At 31.5% G+C, this 16,888-nt stretch overlaps 1 protein-coding gene across 1 annotated transcript in view; it reads right to left on the reverse strand.

The window, feature by feature from the left end:
- LOC111617140 (casein kinase I-like) overlaps window positions 1-16,888 on the reverse strand; it is a 95,708-nt gene that overhangs the window by 59,528 nt on the left and 19,292 nt on the right. Inside the window, 5 exon segments of the mRNA XM_023358468.1 lie at window positions 4,629-4,863; window positions 7,713-7,861; window positions 13,092-13,161; window positions 16,002-16,018; window positions 16,021-16,038. Coding sequence (XP_023214236.1) covers window positions 4,629-4,863; window positions 7,713-7,861; window positions 13,092-13,161; window positions 16,002-16,018; window positions 16,021-16,038 — 489 coding nt within the window.

The raw sequence follows: 16,888 nt of genomic DNA on the forward strand, positions 1-16,888 counted from the left end.
TCGTTTGTTTGTATGGAAGTGTTACTAACCCTGAGATGTAGTGTTGTTCTCCAGTGCTGCATAGTGTTTTCGAAGAATGCAATGAGTGATGGATGTATTTTGTACATGTGTAGAATATGTAGCAGCCAACTGTGTGGGACACTGTCAAATGCTTTTCTGTACTCTACATATGCCATCTGTGTTGTTTGTATGCTTGCCGTAGAATGACTGAATCTATAAGTAACTGTTCTTTGCATCCCATGTGATTTCTACGACAACCGTTTTGTTGTTCTGTAAGAATGTTGTGTTCAACATATTTGTATATTTTCTTTGCGATACAGGATGTCAATAATTTGTAGAGTGTTGAAAGACATGTAATTGGTCTGTATTGTGTGGTGTCTGTGGTGTTATTATTTTTAGATTTTATATAGGTGATGCCTGAGTAAAAAATTTTGGCATAATGGATTGATGGTGATGTGTGTTAGGTGTTTAACTAGTTTCTGGTGAAGTGATGTAAATCTGAGATACACCAATTCACAAAGCAAAAGAACCAGCAATAGAAATAGAAAAGAACTACTCACTTTGAGAAGCAAATGTTTTCATCTGTTTTAAAACAACATCTTCAGGCTAGTGTTCTAAAATTTGAAATTGCATGTGTTTGGAACATATTTTAACTTTATATAGTCATTGATGATTGGAGGATAGCAGTTGATATGCTGATTGGTGGAATGTTTGTACATAGCAACCTACATGGAATATGCTTCTGCTGAACTTGCATATATTTTCCACAGGTTCAGGATTGCACTATCCTCTTTATAGTTGATAACTTTTGACTTTTGAGCAGCCCCATAGATCTCCATTAACTCCAGATACCCAATATGTGACCTATAATGTAACATTCAGTTTGCATCAGAAGTTCATATATAGTTAATTGATGCCTCCTGCCCCTAAGCTTTCCATAACTGGTTTTGAATTTCATTTATCTATCACCATTCTTGAGATTAAGGAAAGATAGACAGAAGAACAGATGGACTTTATAGGTCTACAATTTTTTTAAAATTGCAGACTTATAAATATGCAATGAATATGGTGGATGCTGCAGCATGGTGTATCTTAAAGCCTGCAGGATGTCAACAGTGTGGCAACCAATAGGAAGCTGCTCATTGTTGTGTAAGAGAATCATGTCACATCCCCATTTCCTGAGATAGTGTTGCTAAATGAGTCAACAGAATTGCTGCAGTGTCCTGCATTACTAGTCACTATTGATGCTCTCACCAGTGGATAGCCAAGCCAAAAGCAGGATCACCTCCTGATCCTAGAATACAGTCATCATTTGCTTCTTGACAAACATTTCTGGCTGTGGCTTCTTAGGTCAAGGGTTCCCAGTGTGCTTCCACTCCATGGATTGGCATTTCTTTTTGAGTGTCTTATGCCGGAGCCATGACTCATTCATTGCCTGTGACCAGATGCTCAAAGAACGCCATTAGATATGTGCTGTACAGATTCAGTATAAGTTGTTGGCATGTCTCCATATGCTGCTGTTTCTGCTGAGTAGTTTGAGAATGAGGAACCCATTGTGTGCAGATCTATTTCATCTTAAAATCTTGATAGATGACAGTATGCAGAGTTCTGAGTGACAGACACACTGCATCCTCCAGTTCATCAAAATGTGATTCCTGTCCTAAATCATCAAATCAGACATGCAATGGATGTTGTCTGGTTTCCATGCACTTGCCATCCATCCAATGCTTTTGCCTTTCTCAGCACAGTCCTTGCTGATTTTGAAGTCAGATATCCAGCAAAACATACTTCTGCGACTTTGTTGCACTATTCCAACACACTCACAGCTGCTAACCTCATGTGCATCTCTGATGCAGCCACTCCTTTCCTCCACAGAAACCACACCATCCATCACTGCCCATGATTATCTGTTTCCATTTTCTTTTTCCTCATCCACAAACTCACCTGCACAAATGACTCAGTACCTTTCTTCCTTTGCAATGCAACAATATCATCTGTTGGCAACTAGTGCCTCTGTAGCCTACCTTCACACACACACACACACACACACACGATATTTGCATTTCAAACTGTTACTTTTCTGGAGTTATAGGGAGGTGCCAAACATTTTTTAAAGCCCCTAATAATATCAATTCTGTACACTAAAAAGAACACACAAAATCTGGAAAACAAAAGTATGATATTTTGGCTACACAAAACCAAGACCATACCAAACTGCTCCAAAATGACAAAAAACAAACATTTCTATGAGCCAAGGAATTTGCATGGGAATTTTTCTTTTTGAATTTTACAATGATGCAAATACAAGTTATCAATTGTATTGTACAGTACAATGGGACACTTATGCATAATGCATTATATTTAATAGATTTAATTCATAGTAAATTTCGATGTCAGTTTTTAAAAATTTGATATAAATTAAATAAATTTAATGAGTAACTTTAAAATTATTTAAAAGGAGGCAGTAAATATATCACACACAGCTATATAAAAAAGAAAATTATATATTTATATAAAAGGTAAGTTTTTGGCATTTGGCAGGTTTTTATATTATTTATTGTATTTAATTTTTATTGATAAACTTCTTAAAAAACCAGATTAATTACTTAATTCTTTTGCACTTTGCATCATTTACTGTATTTAATTTCAAATAAATTTTCTATAAATTTTTAAATATATACAGTGGATGATCGGTTAACGAACATAATCTGTTCCAAGACTTTGTTCGCTATCCAAATTGATTGTTAACCGATTATCGATTTACCATAGGTTTTTATGGGAATTTGATTAATTCGTTCTGGAGACCCCAAAAAATAAAAAAATATACACTTTCTTACTACGTTTATTTATATGTAATAATAAACATATATATATATATATATACACACACACAATCTTGCATTTTTATTAGTCACGTTTTTTCTGTTTGTGGGGTTTAAAGAATCTGTCTGATGTCAATTGCTTTTCTCTCTTCTTCAAGATTTTTCAGAAGTAATTAATGGCATTGTAATTGTAGAGATCCCTAAACCTATTAACCTCAACCTGGTTTGGATGCCATTCTAAGACCATTGTTCTGACATCCTCCCACTTCTTCAAAAGATTTTTAATAGCAAATGTCAGCATTAATCCTCTTTTTCAGAAGAAAACATCTCACCAAGTTTTTCTTGGTGTTATTCATTCAAGAGTTCTTGGCGTTCTTCTGTCATCAGATCCGTTTCAGGTTCTATTATGAGCTCTTCAATGTTCTTTATTTCTCAATGTGATTTTTGTTATTAATTTAGCTGCTTGATTCTTCTCGATTATACTGTATCTTTCTTATATAAGATTGAACTGATGCCTACTGTAGACTTGTTTGAGCCATACTGCCCAGCAACAACAGACATCTTCTGCCCACTCTCTACCTTTGCTATTATACTCTCACCTTTCGAAAATAAAAACCGACGCAAAACTTAACGAGTGCTCACCCAACAGTCTCGCAAATACTATAAAAGAATTGTTTCTGTCAGAAAAATAAAAAAACTGGAATTACAAGGGAGAGTTTCAAAGTTCGCAGGAATACTAGCCAATCAATATATACCGGATTGAGCGTTGATGTCTACATCTCCCGCGCTCGAAATGTTCCGAATTGTTGCCTGAAGACAAGGGAAGACCAATCAGTATTCATTATTTTATGTTGCCTCTTCTTGTTCTGTGAGGTGTTCATTGTCCGAACATAAAAATCTTTAGTGAAAGTGTTTGTTATCCAATTTATTCGTTAACCGATCACCCCCTGTATATTAAAAAAAATTGAAATATGCAAATTATTTCAACTGTTGCATCTAAACAAAGTTTACATTAAAATAATAATTTGGAAAGTTCTAAATCATAACTTTTTCTACTGAGAATGTGTTTTTATTGTAGCTGATTCAATGCTGATACTAAAACTTTTATTTATAAATAAGATATCCATATTAATACATTTCCAATTTTTTTCACTAACAGAATATAAATGAGAGCATTATTATTCCATTAACAATGTTATAACAAAGTATTGAATACTTATAGAAAATTATTTTGACATTGTCACAATGCCAGGCTGCAATTTTTAATCATATTTTTTTATTTATTTAATTTAAAATATATGCCCGCCACCCAAATTAGTATTGTCTTGTCCCTGTATATCCTACTTTTCCTGTTAGCAATAGACTTGTGCTGGTCATCTATCTAACTCCTTTCAGGGGAAAATTTTGAATTAAAATAACATGACTTCCAGTTTGCACCATAAGTTTGTGTATAATTATGGCCTCCTGCCTCTAAGCTTTCCATATCTGGTCTTGGTTTTCATCTATCCAACTCTGTTCAAGATTAAGGAAGGACAGACAACAGACAGATGGACAGATAGTAGGAATTTATAGGTCTACAAATTTTCAAATTGCAGCCCAATCAAAAGTAAAATTAATGTGTTTACTGTATGTGCACATTTTTCCATTTGCTAAAAAAAGCCTTTATTTTTGAAAATTTTAGCATAAAGCTAAATAATTTTTACTTTCAAAATATTAAATTTTATTTTATAAAATAATCATTAAAAACTAATAAATTTAATAAATCATTATATTTTATATTTATTTTTATTATATTGTATATTATACCTTTTCCTAAATGAGTATTAATACTCATATATCTTGCAGTACCAGTTAAACTTTTATGTTCTCTATATGGTATATGTTTATTTGTTTCTGGATCTATATACTCTTTTGCCAAACCAAAATCAATGATATAGATGATACAATGTCGCTTTGATGACTGTCTCCAGATTAAAAAGTTCTCAGGCTTCACATCTCTATATATTAGATGTTTGGAATGAACATATTCTATACGATGAAGCTGTAATATTTATATAAATTATTTCTTTCAACTTTCTTATAATAAATAATTATAATATATGCACAGGGTCTTCCAACATGAATGCTACCATTTTAAATTACTGTAATTACATTAATTATTATCTGAGAAGTATGTGACATACACCATCAATAGAGTAACCATCAAAGTTTCATCTCCCATCTGCATTCAAACATCTTGTTGTCTATAACCTCTACAAAGCAATGTAAACAAAAATGGTGACTCTGGAACAAAGAAGACATTTTGTGTTATGCACTTTGCAAAGTCAAAGTCTATCATCATGGTGAAACACAAATAATCTACAGGAACTGTAGAATTGTGGTTGCTATGAGAAGAGTGACAATGGATATGCTCTAGAGCAGTAGTTTCCAACTTATTTTTATCGCAGAACCATTTTCACATTAATAAAAAATGTTGAAACCCTGACAATTTTTAATGATTACAGATAAAACAGCAAATAGAAACAGATTAAAGATAAAATAGCAAATAGAAACATCAAAAACAACTTATTGAAAATGGAAAAAAAAAATAAAAAAATAAAATAATAATAAGATTAATAATGGAAAGCAAATATTATTACTTAATTCAAACTGGTTAAAGCAGATTTAATGACTATTATTATTTATATGTTAGATACTTTTTACAGTTATTTTTTTAATGATTTTCTAGCTTTAGGTTAAGTTTTACCATTTTGATGGTTTTCATTATCTTGTCAAACATTATATTATGATTTCAGTTCCTTCCATTACCAATAAATTGGACCCCACTGTAAAGCTGTAAATAACTCTAGCACATATAGAGGATGTCATAAGAGGACTTGATTTGAGACTAAAACATTTACACCTGATACCAAATCTGCATTGGTGCATTCATACATCACTACACTCAACTGATTTTATTGTGGAACTCCAAATTTTATTGGTAGAACTATAGGGTTCTGTGGAAGACAAGTTGGGAACCCCTGCTGTGGAGTGTAGAAGAATTTGAGTATCAGTTAAATGTGTGCATGTGACATGAGGTATCCAATGTTTTAATGTATTGTACATTACAATGTTATTGGATAATTACAATAACTTAAAATGGTAGAATTCTTTTTGGAAGGCTCTATATAATTAATTATAATATTAATTTATATATATGATGTTAAGTTTAAATAATATAGAAACCATTTTTTTTTAATTTTATTGAATACATTTAGTATAATTAATAAAATACACACATATGTACAAAATATATAAATACTAGATACTATTATTATTATTTTTGCCCCCTCATCTTTCATTATTTTTCTCTAATTCCTATTTTTCATGGCAAAAATAAAATAGTATAGATGATCCTTTCTTTTCTTTACTACTACATTTTGAAACTAAGATTAAAGTATATACTCTCTTTTTTGAATTGACAAATTAAACATAATTTTTCTCTTGCATGTATTAATAAAGGCATAAAAACAACTCTGTGTAATCAATGACTTGTTATCTTTAATTACTTTCACAATAGATAATTATGCATGAAACATTTTACTTGTATGAATTCTGAGTTTGGCCATGATATCTCAGATTATAGTTAGATAATAACTAGATGCGTACTATTAATATCATTCACACACAAATTTTTCTAAATTAAAAAAATAGTACAATGGCAATCAAAAATATGTATTGATATATATTAATTCAAAATGTTAAGAATTAACAAAAACAAAAGGAATTACATAAAATATTAGTAAATATACTACAGTGGTACCTCAGGATACGAACGCCCCAGCATACAAAATTTTCAGGATACGACATGAAATTCGAACACATTTTTTGTTCCACGATACTAACAAAAACTCATCATACAACGTTACATTAGTTTGCAGCGCCATTTTTTATTCACTTCTGTTCACTGCTCTCAGTCCGCATGTTTGCTTCATCATGGAAGGATCTCGCTCGATAAAGGAAATCTTGAGGTATTATCAGAAAGTAATTGATTTTATTGAAAAGAAACATTCCAAAAAGGTTCATACTGGCTGTATTGCTGCTCAGAGTAATGACATTTGCCTAAGTCATTTTAGAAACATTTTAAAAAGTAGGCAAAGCCAAACCTCTTTGGATAGATATTTTACCAAATGACCTCTATCTAGTGTAAGTGCTGGTGGAAGTGAAGGAAAGAAAGCAAAAAGCAGTGAATAAAAATTTAAAAAAAAAAATATATATATATAAAACAACACTAATTTTTTTATCTTTTCTAAGTTATTTTTAAGTTATTGTTACATTATGTTATGTAAGTTAAGTTTTAGTATCATTTCCCTTCTCCCTCTCTTCCGCCACCAGTTTTCACCTCCACCATCGTCTATCCTCAAAGGTAAAGTGCAAATAAAACTACATTTTTTTTAATCAATTATTATTCTATCAATATTATGGTTATTTATACATTTACAAATACAAAATGCATTTTTCAGTGTTTTCCTTACTATAGTTATTTTTTTAAATGTACTACTTAGCTTTAATTTGAGTGTATTTTTTCATGTTGGAACAAATTATTTGGTTTTACATGTAATCATATGGGAAAAAATATTCACCTTACAACATTTTCATGATACGATCTCAGTTTCAGAATGGATTAATTTCGTATCCTGAGGTACCACTGCATTTGAATTTCTAAAAACAATTTTCTAAATTTTAAAACTTAGAAATATTAATATACATTGATTTTACTATGATCACAGGCAATTAAAAAATATCTAACTGCAATAATGTATTCATTACATTATTTAATTTAACTTAAACATTTCATAACTGACTTACACATTTTTAATTTTTGTCCTTAAAATTTTAAATTAAACTTACTAATTGAATTGCAATCATTAATACTGTTTTTAAACTAAATTTTCTTTCACACAAATCAAACAAGTCTTCTAAACTTGGACCCAAAAGTTCCATAACAAGTGCATTATACTTTCCGCAAGGTCCAAAATAGTAAACTTTTGGTACACCCTCTGAAATAAATTAAAAAAAAAAACAGATATTTTATTTAATTTTACAAATCATTACTTAAAATTTTACTGAATACATTAAAATCACTCAGTCATCTACACACAACCTTGTACAGCAGCAAAAGATATTCATTAAATTGGAAAAACTATTTCTGTTCTAATTTCTGTTAGTATTTGTAAAATGTTCACTTTTTGGAATATCAAACTGATTGAGGATTTGCTATTGAAGTACTTACTTTATGAATTACTGATTGCACTAAAATGTATTTTATATACTGTATAAGTTTTTAATCACAGATACATAAAGGATTGATAGCTATCTTTCCCGCATTTGTGACTGATATAGTAATATTTCCTATTTCTATAGATATACATGAATACAAGAAAGACATTGGCCGTACACAAAGTGTTTAGCCAGCAGAAAAGAGGGTAAGGGAAAGGGGAGGGGAAGAAGGAGGGAGAGGAGATAGACAGTAGAGAAGGTAGGATCCCTCTGAACAGTGTACATAAAGCTACAGTACCCTCTATGTTTGATGTTGGCATGCAGTTTTTAGGCTGCAAGGCTGTCAGATTTCCTTTTAGTCCCCCGAAGGGTCTAAAAGGAAACCTGAGTGTAACAAACACCAATAATTGAGTACCGCCACAAATAGCTAAGTGTAGAAGTTAGTGCCAAGTGGCTGTTAGTAGGAAGACTTATATCTACTTAATACTAATAAAGCTGAATGTGATTGCAAATATTAATAGTACTTAACAGCTGGACAGACAGCACAAAAAGCAAACGAACACAATGACAAACTAGACAATACGAATAGACCAACAGAGACAAACAAGCAAGACCACAAATTTTTTTTTATTTTTTTAAATGTTAACTTACTAACCAAACTAACCTACCATAACCTAGGACAAACCTAACCAGATGACTAAAGCTAACAAATCCTAATCTAATTTAACCTAATCTATCATAACCTAACTGGAAACCAAGCTACGAGTTCCTAATTTAACTTACAACTAGGACTAACCAAATTTAAACTGAAAAAGAAGACAGAAAATAAGAATTAAAATACAAAGTTGAAAGGCAGCTGTATACAGTCAGTTGAAACAAAGCAAGGGGAAGCTAACTGCCATCCGTGCCCCCTGAGTGAGTGCTCTCAAGACCACCACTAAGGATATGAATGTGAGTAGATGATGGAACATTGTACATGTGTGAATGAGTTGGTCCAGGTTGCAAGGTCAGTTGTACCCTTCAAGAATAGTAGCTCTCATTAAATTATCCCTAATGTGATTGTACCTATCGCAGCAAAAAACTAAGTGAAGTGGTGTTTGGTCCTCCTGAATACCACAATTGCATTGTGGATTGTCTCCAAGGTTAAATCTATGCAAGTATTGCTTAAAGTTGTCATGTCCTGTAAGTAGCTGAGTGAGGGTATAATTACGGTAAAAGAGGCAAAGAATCGCAGTAGTGTCAATCTTGAAGCATAAAGAAGGCAAATAGGAAAGGAAGAATTTCAAGCAGACATTTATAGGGGTCACATTTCAAAGAGGAGAAGAATCTCAGAAAGCAAATAATACATTTTATGCAGATTTAATGACTGCTCTTTTGCAGGCAAATATACCCTTATATAAGGTAAACAATCCAGCCTTTAAGCCATTTCTCCAGAAATATATGAAAAAACTTGTCTCCGACAAAAGCACTCTTAGAAAAAACTACGTGAAACCAGTTTATGATCAAACAATATCTAAAATCCTGGACATTGTCAGAGAAAATCTTGTAGTGTTCATTAGTGAGAAAATTAACGCGTTTATCAACAAACTTCCTCCTGGTGATTCTGTGGCCATTGACAGTGTCAAGAAACTGGACAAAACAATGCATTCCACAAAACAGTACATGCTGAACGTTCTTGTTGCACCTCTGCCCAGATGCTATGTACAACCAATGTTGTTCAAAATGTAACAACTTGAAAATACAAACTCAACTGCAGTGTCTCAAGCTTTCAATGATGTTTGCATCAAGTTGTGGCCAAATGGCGTCTAGTATGAAAAAGTTTGGCTTGTCCTTACAGATCAAGCATCTTCCATGTTGTCAGCATTCTCAAATTTGAAGTGCATTTACAATAACCTAAAGCATGTGACTTATCTTGCCCATGCCCTATACCTAGTATGTGAACATATTCATGTAGAATATAGCAAGGCCAATGACTTCATTTCGAAAATGAAAATGGCTCTTCTCAAGTGCCCTAGTCAAGAGCACTTGTACCAAGACATAACTGAACTGCCATTACCACCCAGTCCAGTGGTCACTCACTGGGGGTCTTTGATAAACAGTGTGGTATTCTACTGCAAGAACTTTGAGAAAATTAATGCATTTATCAACGAACTCCCTCCTGGCAATTCTGCAGCAGTTGACAGTGTCAAGAAACTGGTCGCTGATCCAGTAGTGATCACAGAACTCTACTCCATTCATTCGTACAAATTATTGGTGGATAAAATCAAAGAGCTGGAAAGACATGGAACTGGAATATAGGATCAGTGGAATGTTGTAAGTCAGGCACTTGATGTACTGGATGATTTTGCCCTGGACAAACTCAGATCTAGTTTATCAAAAAAATCCCAATTTGAAAAATATTTTGGATTGCACTGAACTAGAATTCCAAGTAAAAATGAAACATGCCCCCTTAGTTTCAGTCGACGTAGAAAGATCTTTTTTCCTATATAAAGACACTATATAAAGTCATTCTATCCTCCAAACGAGAAAACTTTACTTTTAAGAACATTGAAATGGTTACTGTTGTAAATTACAATGCTCATCTTTATGTCTAAATTGCAATAAACAATTATATAGTTTGTAAATATGAGTCCTCACTTGCTAAATCTATTAACTCCATAAAACAATAAGTATAAAAATTGATAATATAAATAATTTTTTTAAAAATTCCTTTTAAACTTTAAATTTAAATAAATATTGTAGAATGTATTTTTATATACCATTATATTAAAGCATAGTTTTAATGTAACGATATATAAAATTAATTATGTGAAAAATGTAAAAGTAATAACGATTATATTAAGGATTTAATCGATTTGGCTGTGAATGGTTAACATAATACTTGTTGTTGGTTTTTGTCTTAAAAATACTGAATTTAAAAGCACCCAAATCAGCACCCAAAATGGAGGAAAAAGCACCCAAATCAGCACCCAATCCATTCGAAAAATGCACCCAAAAATCTGGACATTAATGATATGTGAAAACTACACATTCACACAAGCACGGCTTGTGTGAATGTTGTAGAGTTTTATGTCAGCATATACATAAGACAAAAAAATATATATTGTGTTGTTTTGTTGTCTTTGATAAATCCATATTTAATGCTGTATAAACCTATTGAATAGCAAGTTTAAGACAAGACAAAACAGAGTGGACTGAGTAGTGTCAAGACAAGATTGACGCAGTAGTGTCAATCTTGAAGCATAAAGAAGGCAAATAGGAAAGGAAGAATTTCAAGCAGACATTTATAGGGGTCACATTTCAAAGAGGAGAAGAATCTCAGAAAGCAAATAATACATTTTATGCAGATTTAATGACTGCTCTTTTGCAGGCAAATATACCCTTATATAAGGTAAACAATCCAGCCTTTAAGCCATTTCTCCAGAAATATATAAAATATTTTTCTCTGTAAAGCATCTTGCCTTATACACAATGTATGTATTTGGTTTGTTTTAATGTGTGTGTAGTGTTGCATTGTATTTTCTAAAAATGTAATGAGTATTGGATGTATTTTGTATAGATATAATGTATGCAATAACCACAAGTCTGGGATACTGCCAAATGCCTTCATAATCTATGCACGCTATGTATAGGTTTCTGTATTGGTTGTATGCGTCATGACTTATCTAGGAATAGCTGATATTTGCAACCCATGGTTTCTACAATAACCTTTTTATTGCTCTGTGAGAATATTGTATTGTTTTATATAATGGTTATTTTGTTTGTGATGCATGAAGAGTGCATTTTGTAAAATGTAAGAAGACACATGATTGGTCTGTATTGTATAGTGCCTCCTGTTTTTGGTTTCTTGGTGTCATTGTTTTTGGATTTCATATATGTGATGCCCTGTAAAAAATATTAGTATGTCTTGTGGATTGTTAACTGTGTGTGTAAAATTTTGGCTAGATCCTGGCACAAGGATGTAATTTTTTTCACTATAAATTGTAAAAGTTGTCTTCATCAGGTGTCTTCTAATTGTGTGTTTTTTATACTGCATGTTGAATGTCATGTATGTTACTTCAACACAGGGCTTGATTAGAGTCTCACACAAGTTTCATTCTTCCTCTTTGATCCAGCCTACTACATCTTAGTGTGTGACTGATTCAACTAAAGAGTAGACCAATAGTTTGAGTTGTTCTATTTGGCATGCCACTGTGCTATTATTGTGTGGTTGGTTTGATATATATAAGTGCTTCATTGCTAATAAATAATTTATTTTGTTGTTTTCCTAGTATACAAGCTTTGTATCATTTCAGTCTTTGTGACTTATCTGCATGTTTTTTTTTTGAGGTGTCTGCATTCCTGTACAGGTATATTGTCTTGTTTTAATTTTCCTGAATATTTTCCTAACCTCTTTCATTAAATTTGATGTTATGTTGTTTTTAGTATATTGTGTCAATACTAGACAACAATTAGGTAGACTATGTATTTGTTTCCAGCCTTCTTTATCAGACAATCTTATAATTTGTGTGTTTTGATTGGGCATAGGTACAGTACATAGGTATAGTAACTGCACTAGAATAAACTGATGTATGTACTGTATGTGTAAAAGTGTTGATTCTGATTGAATGTGTTTTGGTAATATATGAAAAATTATGTAGTATAGAGTTTCTCCTATTCATTTTGATGTGCATATTTTGGGTATTTGTAGTCTTTGCATAGGGTCTAATTTAGTATATTTAGTGTTGGAAACCAATAAAAAAAAATGCTTGGATTTTACAAAGAAATCTGTAAATATAACGATAAATTTTCTATCATCTGAGAAAAGGGCAATGTCCATGGTTCTGATGGAAGAAAATTAGTGCAGAAGAGGTAATGGATAGAATATCTAAATTTGTACCAAATATGTATTTATGATTTTATATTTTTAAATTTTCATGCATTTTAATTATTTTTAAAATATTATTCTCTTAGTATTAAAAAATGATATGTTAATTCAAAATCAGTATGTTGCATCAATTTTCTACTTACCATGATTGCCTAATAATTTATAAAACCTATATTCCAAATGTAACTGAGGAGCTTTTGATTTCATGGGTTCCTGAAATATCAAAATAAACAAAAATTTTGATTTTGTAATTACAAGTAGAATATAAAAATATAATTTTATAGGAAAGATTTTTCATAATCAATATCATTCTTTAATTTATTGAAGTTTCACAATATTTAACATGCAAATAATAAAAATTTTGAATATACAGTACATCTGCAATTGTCTATATATAATTTTGTAATTTTTAATTTAATTTAAACGATAAAAAATTTCTGAATCAATTTCATAGTTTCTCTTTATACATCATTATAATTATATATATCAAAGAATCTGTTTATTTTTCTGTATACCCAGGGTACCCCAATAAAACTGTCACATTTATGAGATCAGCCTGGACGTAAACTAGGTTACGCCACTTACTGGCACTAGTCGGTAAGACCAGTTCTCTTACTTTTTATAGGAGGGCTTTTATAAATGATCCAAATCGCGAGATTTGGATCTACGTCAGGATTCCTGTGACACCAGTTAATCAATCTTATAACACGCAGATTAACACGCGTGAAGTAATCTTATTACGATTCAAATTAAGAGACAATTCTTATAGAAAACAACAAGAATAAATTTAATAAGTCAATATAAATAACTATTACAAGATATAAATGATTGAGAGATATAAATATGACTATTAAGATACACATCGAGATAAATACGAACTATCTTATAATCTATACGAGAGGTTGAGAGATATATGGCCTTATATCTAATCGATACACGATCGAGAGAGAGAGCTCACAAAATCATTTGAAACATACAACCTGTGTTAGTTGTTCTCATCTTCTTCTGTATTCGATGTATTTGCCGCACTTCTTGAGTATTCTGTATTCTCTCCTCTTCTGGAGAGATCACTTAACTGAGAATGTCTATAACTATCGAAGTAATTCCTTGTATGTCGTATGGCTCATAGCATAGGCCTTTTAGGAGCAGATATGTATGGAGGTCTGACGATGAACTCCCCGAATTCTGACAAATTTCCTCTATATCTGCTGATTTTCGACCAATCATCAGACAGAGACTCTTTCATGAGAACGGATGAAAGGGGAATGAATGAGGGGTAAACATTTCCCATCTGAGCGGGATTTTAACCAGATAAGGGAAGTCAGAGGATGTTCTAACTTCTGTGAAAGGAAGTAACATCTGTTATCTGCCTTTTCCCACGTTTAAAACATTATTTTCTCACCAAAAATGAAGTAATATTTGGTGACAATATTTATTATTATTAATAAAATTATTAAATTAGACCCAGGGGCCTTTCAGGTCTCACACATTTATTAAATAAGATTTGTACCAACCTACATGAACAAGTCAGCCGTGTGAGATGTGCAAGATGTGTTACTCATCTAGATATACCAATATAGCTGTTTGTGTAGAACTAGTAATTGCATTATGAAAATGGAGGTAAAATATGAAGTGGTGCCAGCTCTTCATCTAGAAGATCTGAAAGCCAAGGATATTTTGAAGTTATGTCTGGGAATGAACCAGAGGTTTATTCAAAGAACTGTAAAATGATATAGAAATACAGGGAAAGTCAAAGGAGAGAAATTGGAAACATGGAAAACCCATATCTGTACAGATGCCAGAAGTTATTAAGTGCATTAGAAAGCAACTCAGGCAAACCTAGTACAGTCAGGAAGGAAGCGGCTACTAACTCAATTAGCAAAATCATCAACACATTGAATTGTGTGAAATAATCTATATTTCTGTGCTTACAAGAAACAAAGTTCATGGCCTGACAGAGAAGCAGGAGGCTAAGACGGAAAGATGCAAAAAGTTGCTTTCATGTCATGCAAAATTATTGATTCTTTTTTCTGACAAAAAATGTGCCAGCTGCAAAACACATTCAACAGCCAGAATGCCCACATCTAAGCAGGTTCTCTAAAGGATGTTCCAAAGAACAAGATAAGGTTCAGCACTTTCAGAACATACCCTAAGTCATGGTCTGGATTGCTATTTCCATTTGTGGAGAAACACACATTACACTGACACTGCTAGTATTCATTGAACCAGAAGTCAAAGTAAACCAGGATTACTATAATGCCACATCCTGGAGAGTTTTCTAACGTTAAATGTGAGAAATATGTTTGGAGAAAACCACTTCTGCTTTCAGCAGGATTGTGCCATCACTGAAGGACAAGCACGTTATATCCTGGCCAGAGAAATATTGCTAGAGTTCATGCTGAATGAATAGCCTGCCTTATCTCCAGACCTTAACCTACTAGACTACTGCATTTAGGGCTACATGCTGGACAAAATCCACATCACAAATGTCCAACAACAACTAAGTTACAACCTATTTGATAAAGATTTGGGATGAAATTTTAATAGATAATGTTTGAACCAAGTGTAACACATTCATTTCAAAGTGAATGGAGGCAAAAGAGCATACTGAACTCAATGTTTTCATAATTTAAACTAATATTCTATTCATATAAAAAGTAAAATTTTAAAAGAAAAAAATGTGTGTGTTTTATTGCTTAAGATAAGTGTGACAGTTTCATTGGAGTACTCTGTATATGATAACAGTACAATATACTAAACAATTTCTCTCCTTTTAAAATTAACAATTATTTATGTAATAAAGTTTTTAGAAATCTCTTAATATACAGTTTATAATCAATATAAATAATATCCAGTGAATTTTTTACATATAAATGAATTTTCTTACAGCTTTAGCTAGGTGTAGAATATAATCAAGGTCAACTCTTACAAAAACAAGTCCTTTGTTTTTCTTAAAGCTGTACACAGTATTTTAGTATAAAAATTTAGTTTGTGCAAAAATTTATATATTATATAAATTTTATTATAATAAAATAAATTTAAAGAAGACTCACCAATTTAATTGCTACNCATTATTATATAAATTCTTTCCTAAAAATATTTTATTAAATATTAAAAATTAAATATATATATATAGTAAAAACTTTTGATTAACAAAATTATAGCTAATAAAGTTCATTATAATTAAAAACAAGTAAAACAACAGTTGCTTAACTACTTTAATTAATATAAAGTTATCATATAGGATTGTCATCCTGTATGCTATGCTTATGCTCTGAAAGACAAGTTTTAGAAAAAATCTGGCAACTTAGTTCTGAGATTCATTGAACTCTATCAAATAATCAATCTAAAATAGTAGCCAGTGCTACCCACATGAAATCTCTTACAACATTATTATTATTGTCATTTCAATAGCCAATTATTAGTATTTACTAAAAATAATATTGAAAAAATCCAGGTTTCATTCTTCACAAAACATCTTTACAATATGAAAATTGTAATTATATCATTTAAACAAGAATGAAAACAATCCAACTTCAATGAGCAAAACTTCAGAATTTTCTGATACCATTAAAGAACCAATACGAATATTAGGTTAACTTTATATAGACAACACTTACAGGATAAAAAAGAATATAGGAAACATAAACTGGATATTTTTTAAGGTCAGAAGAACTGCAGTTTTATCACAGGAAGAGTTAAGCAGAAATGTCTAAGCAAGCAGAAACAAATTAACTATCACAAGCTGCCTTCAGAGAGATGCATGCTGCTTAGGATAGCCAAGAATATTATTAATAACGTAAATCTCTAGTTAATAAGAGTTAAGAAGTTATTGTCACAAAACTTAGATTTTAGAGCACTTTTACACACAAATGACACTTTTATACTTTTATTTTTATTTAATTTTATTGCATTGCATTTACCTTTTTTTATCCTATTT

The sequence above is a fragment of the Centruroides sculpturatus genome, unplaced genomic scaffold (assembly GCF_000671375.1).
Source record: "Centruroides sculpturatus isolate CEXI.00-Female unplaced genomic scaffold, Cexi_2.0 scaffold1894, whole genome shotgun sequence".
In the NCBI taxonomy this organism is placed as follows: Eukaryota; Metazoa; Arthropoda; class Arachnida; order Scorpiones; family Buthidae; genus Centruroides; species Centruroides sculpturatus.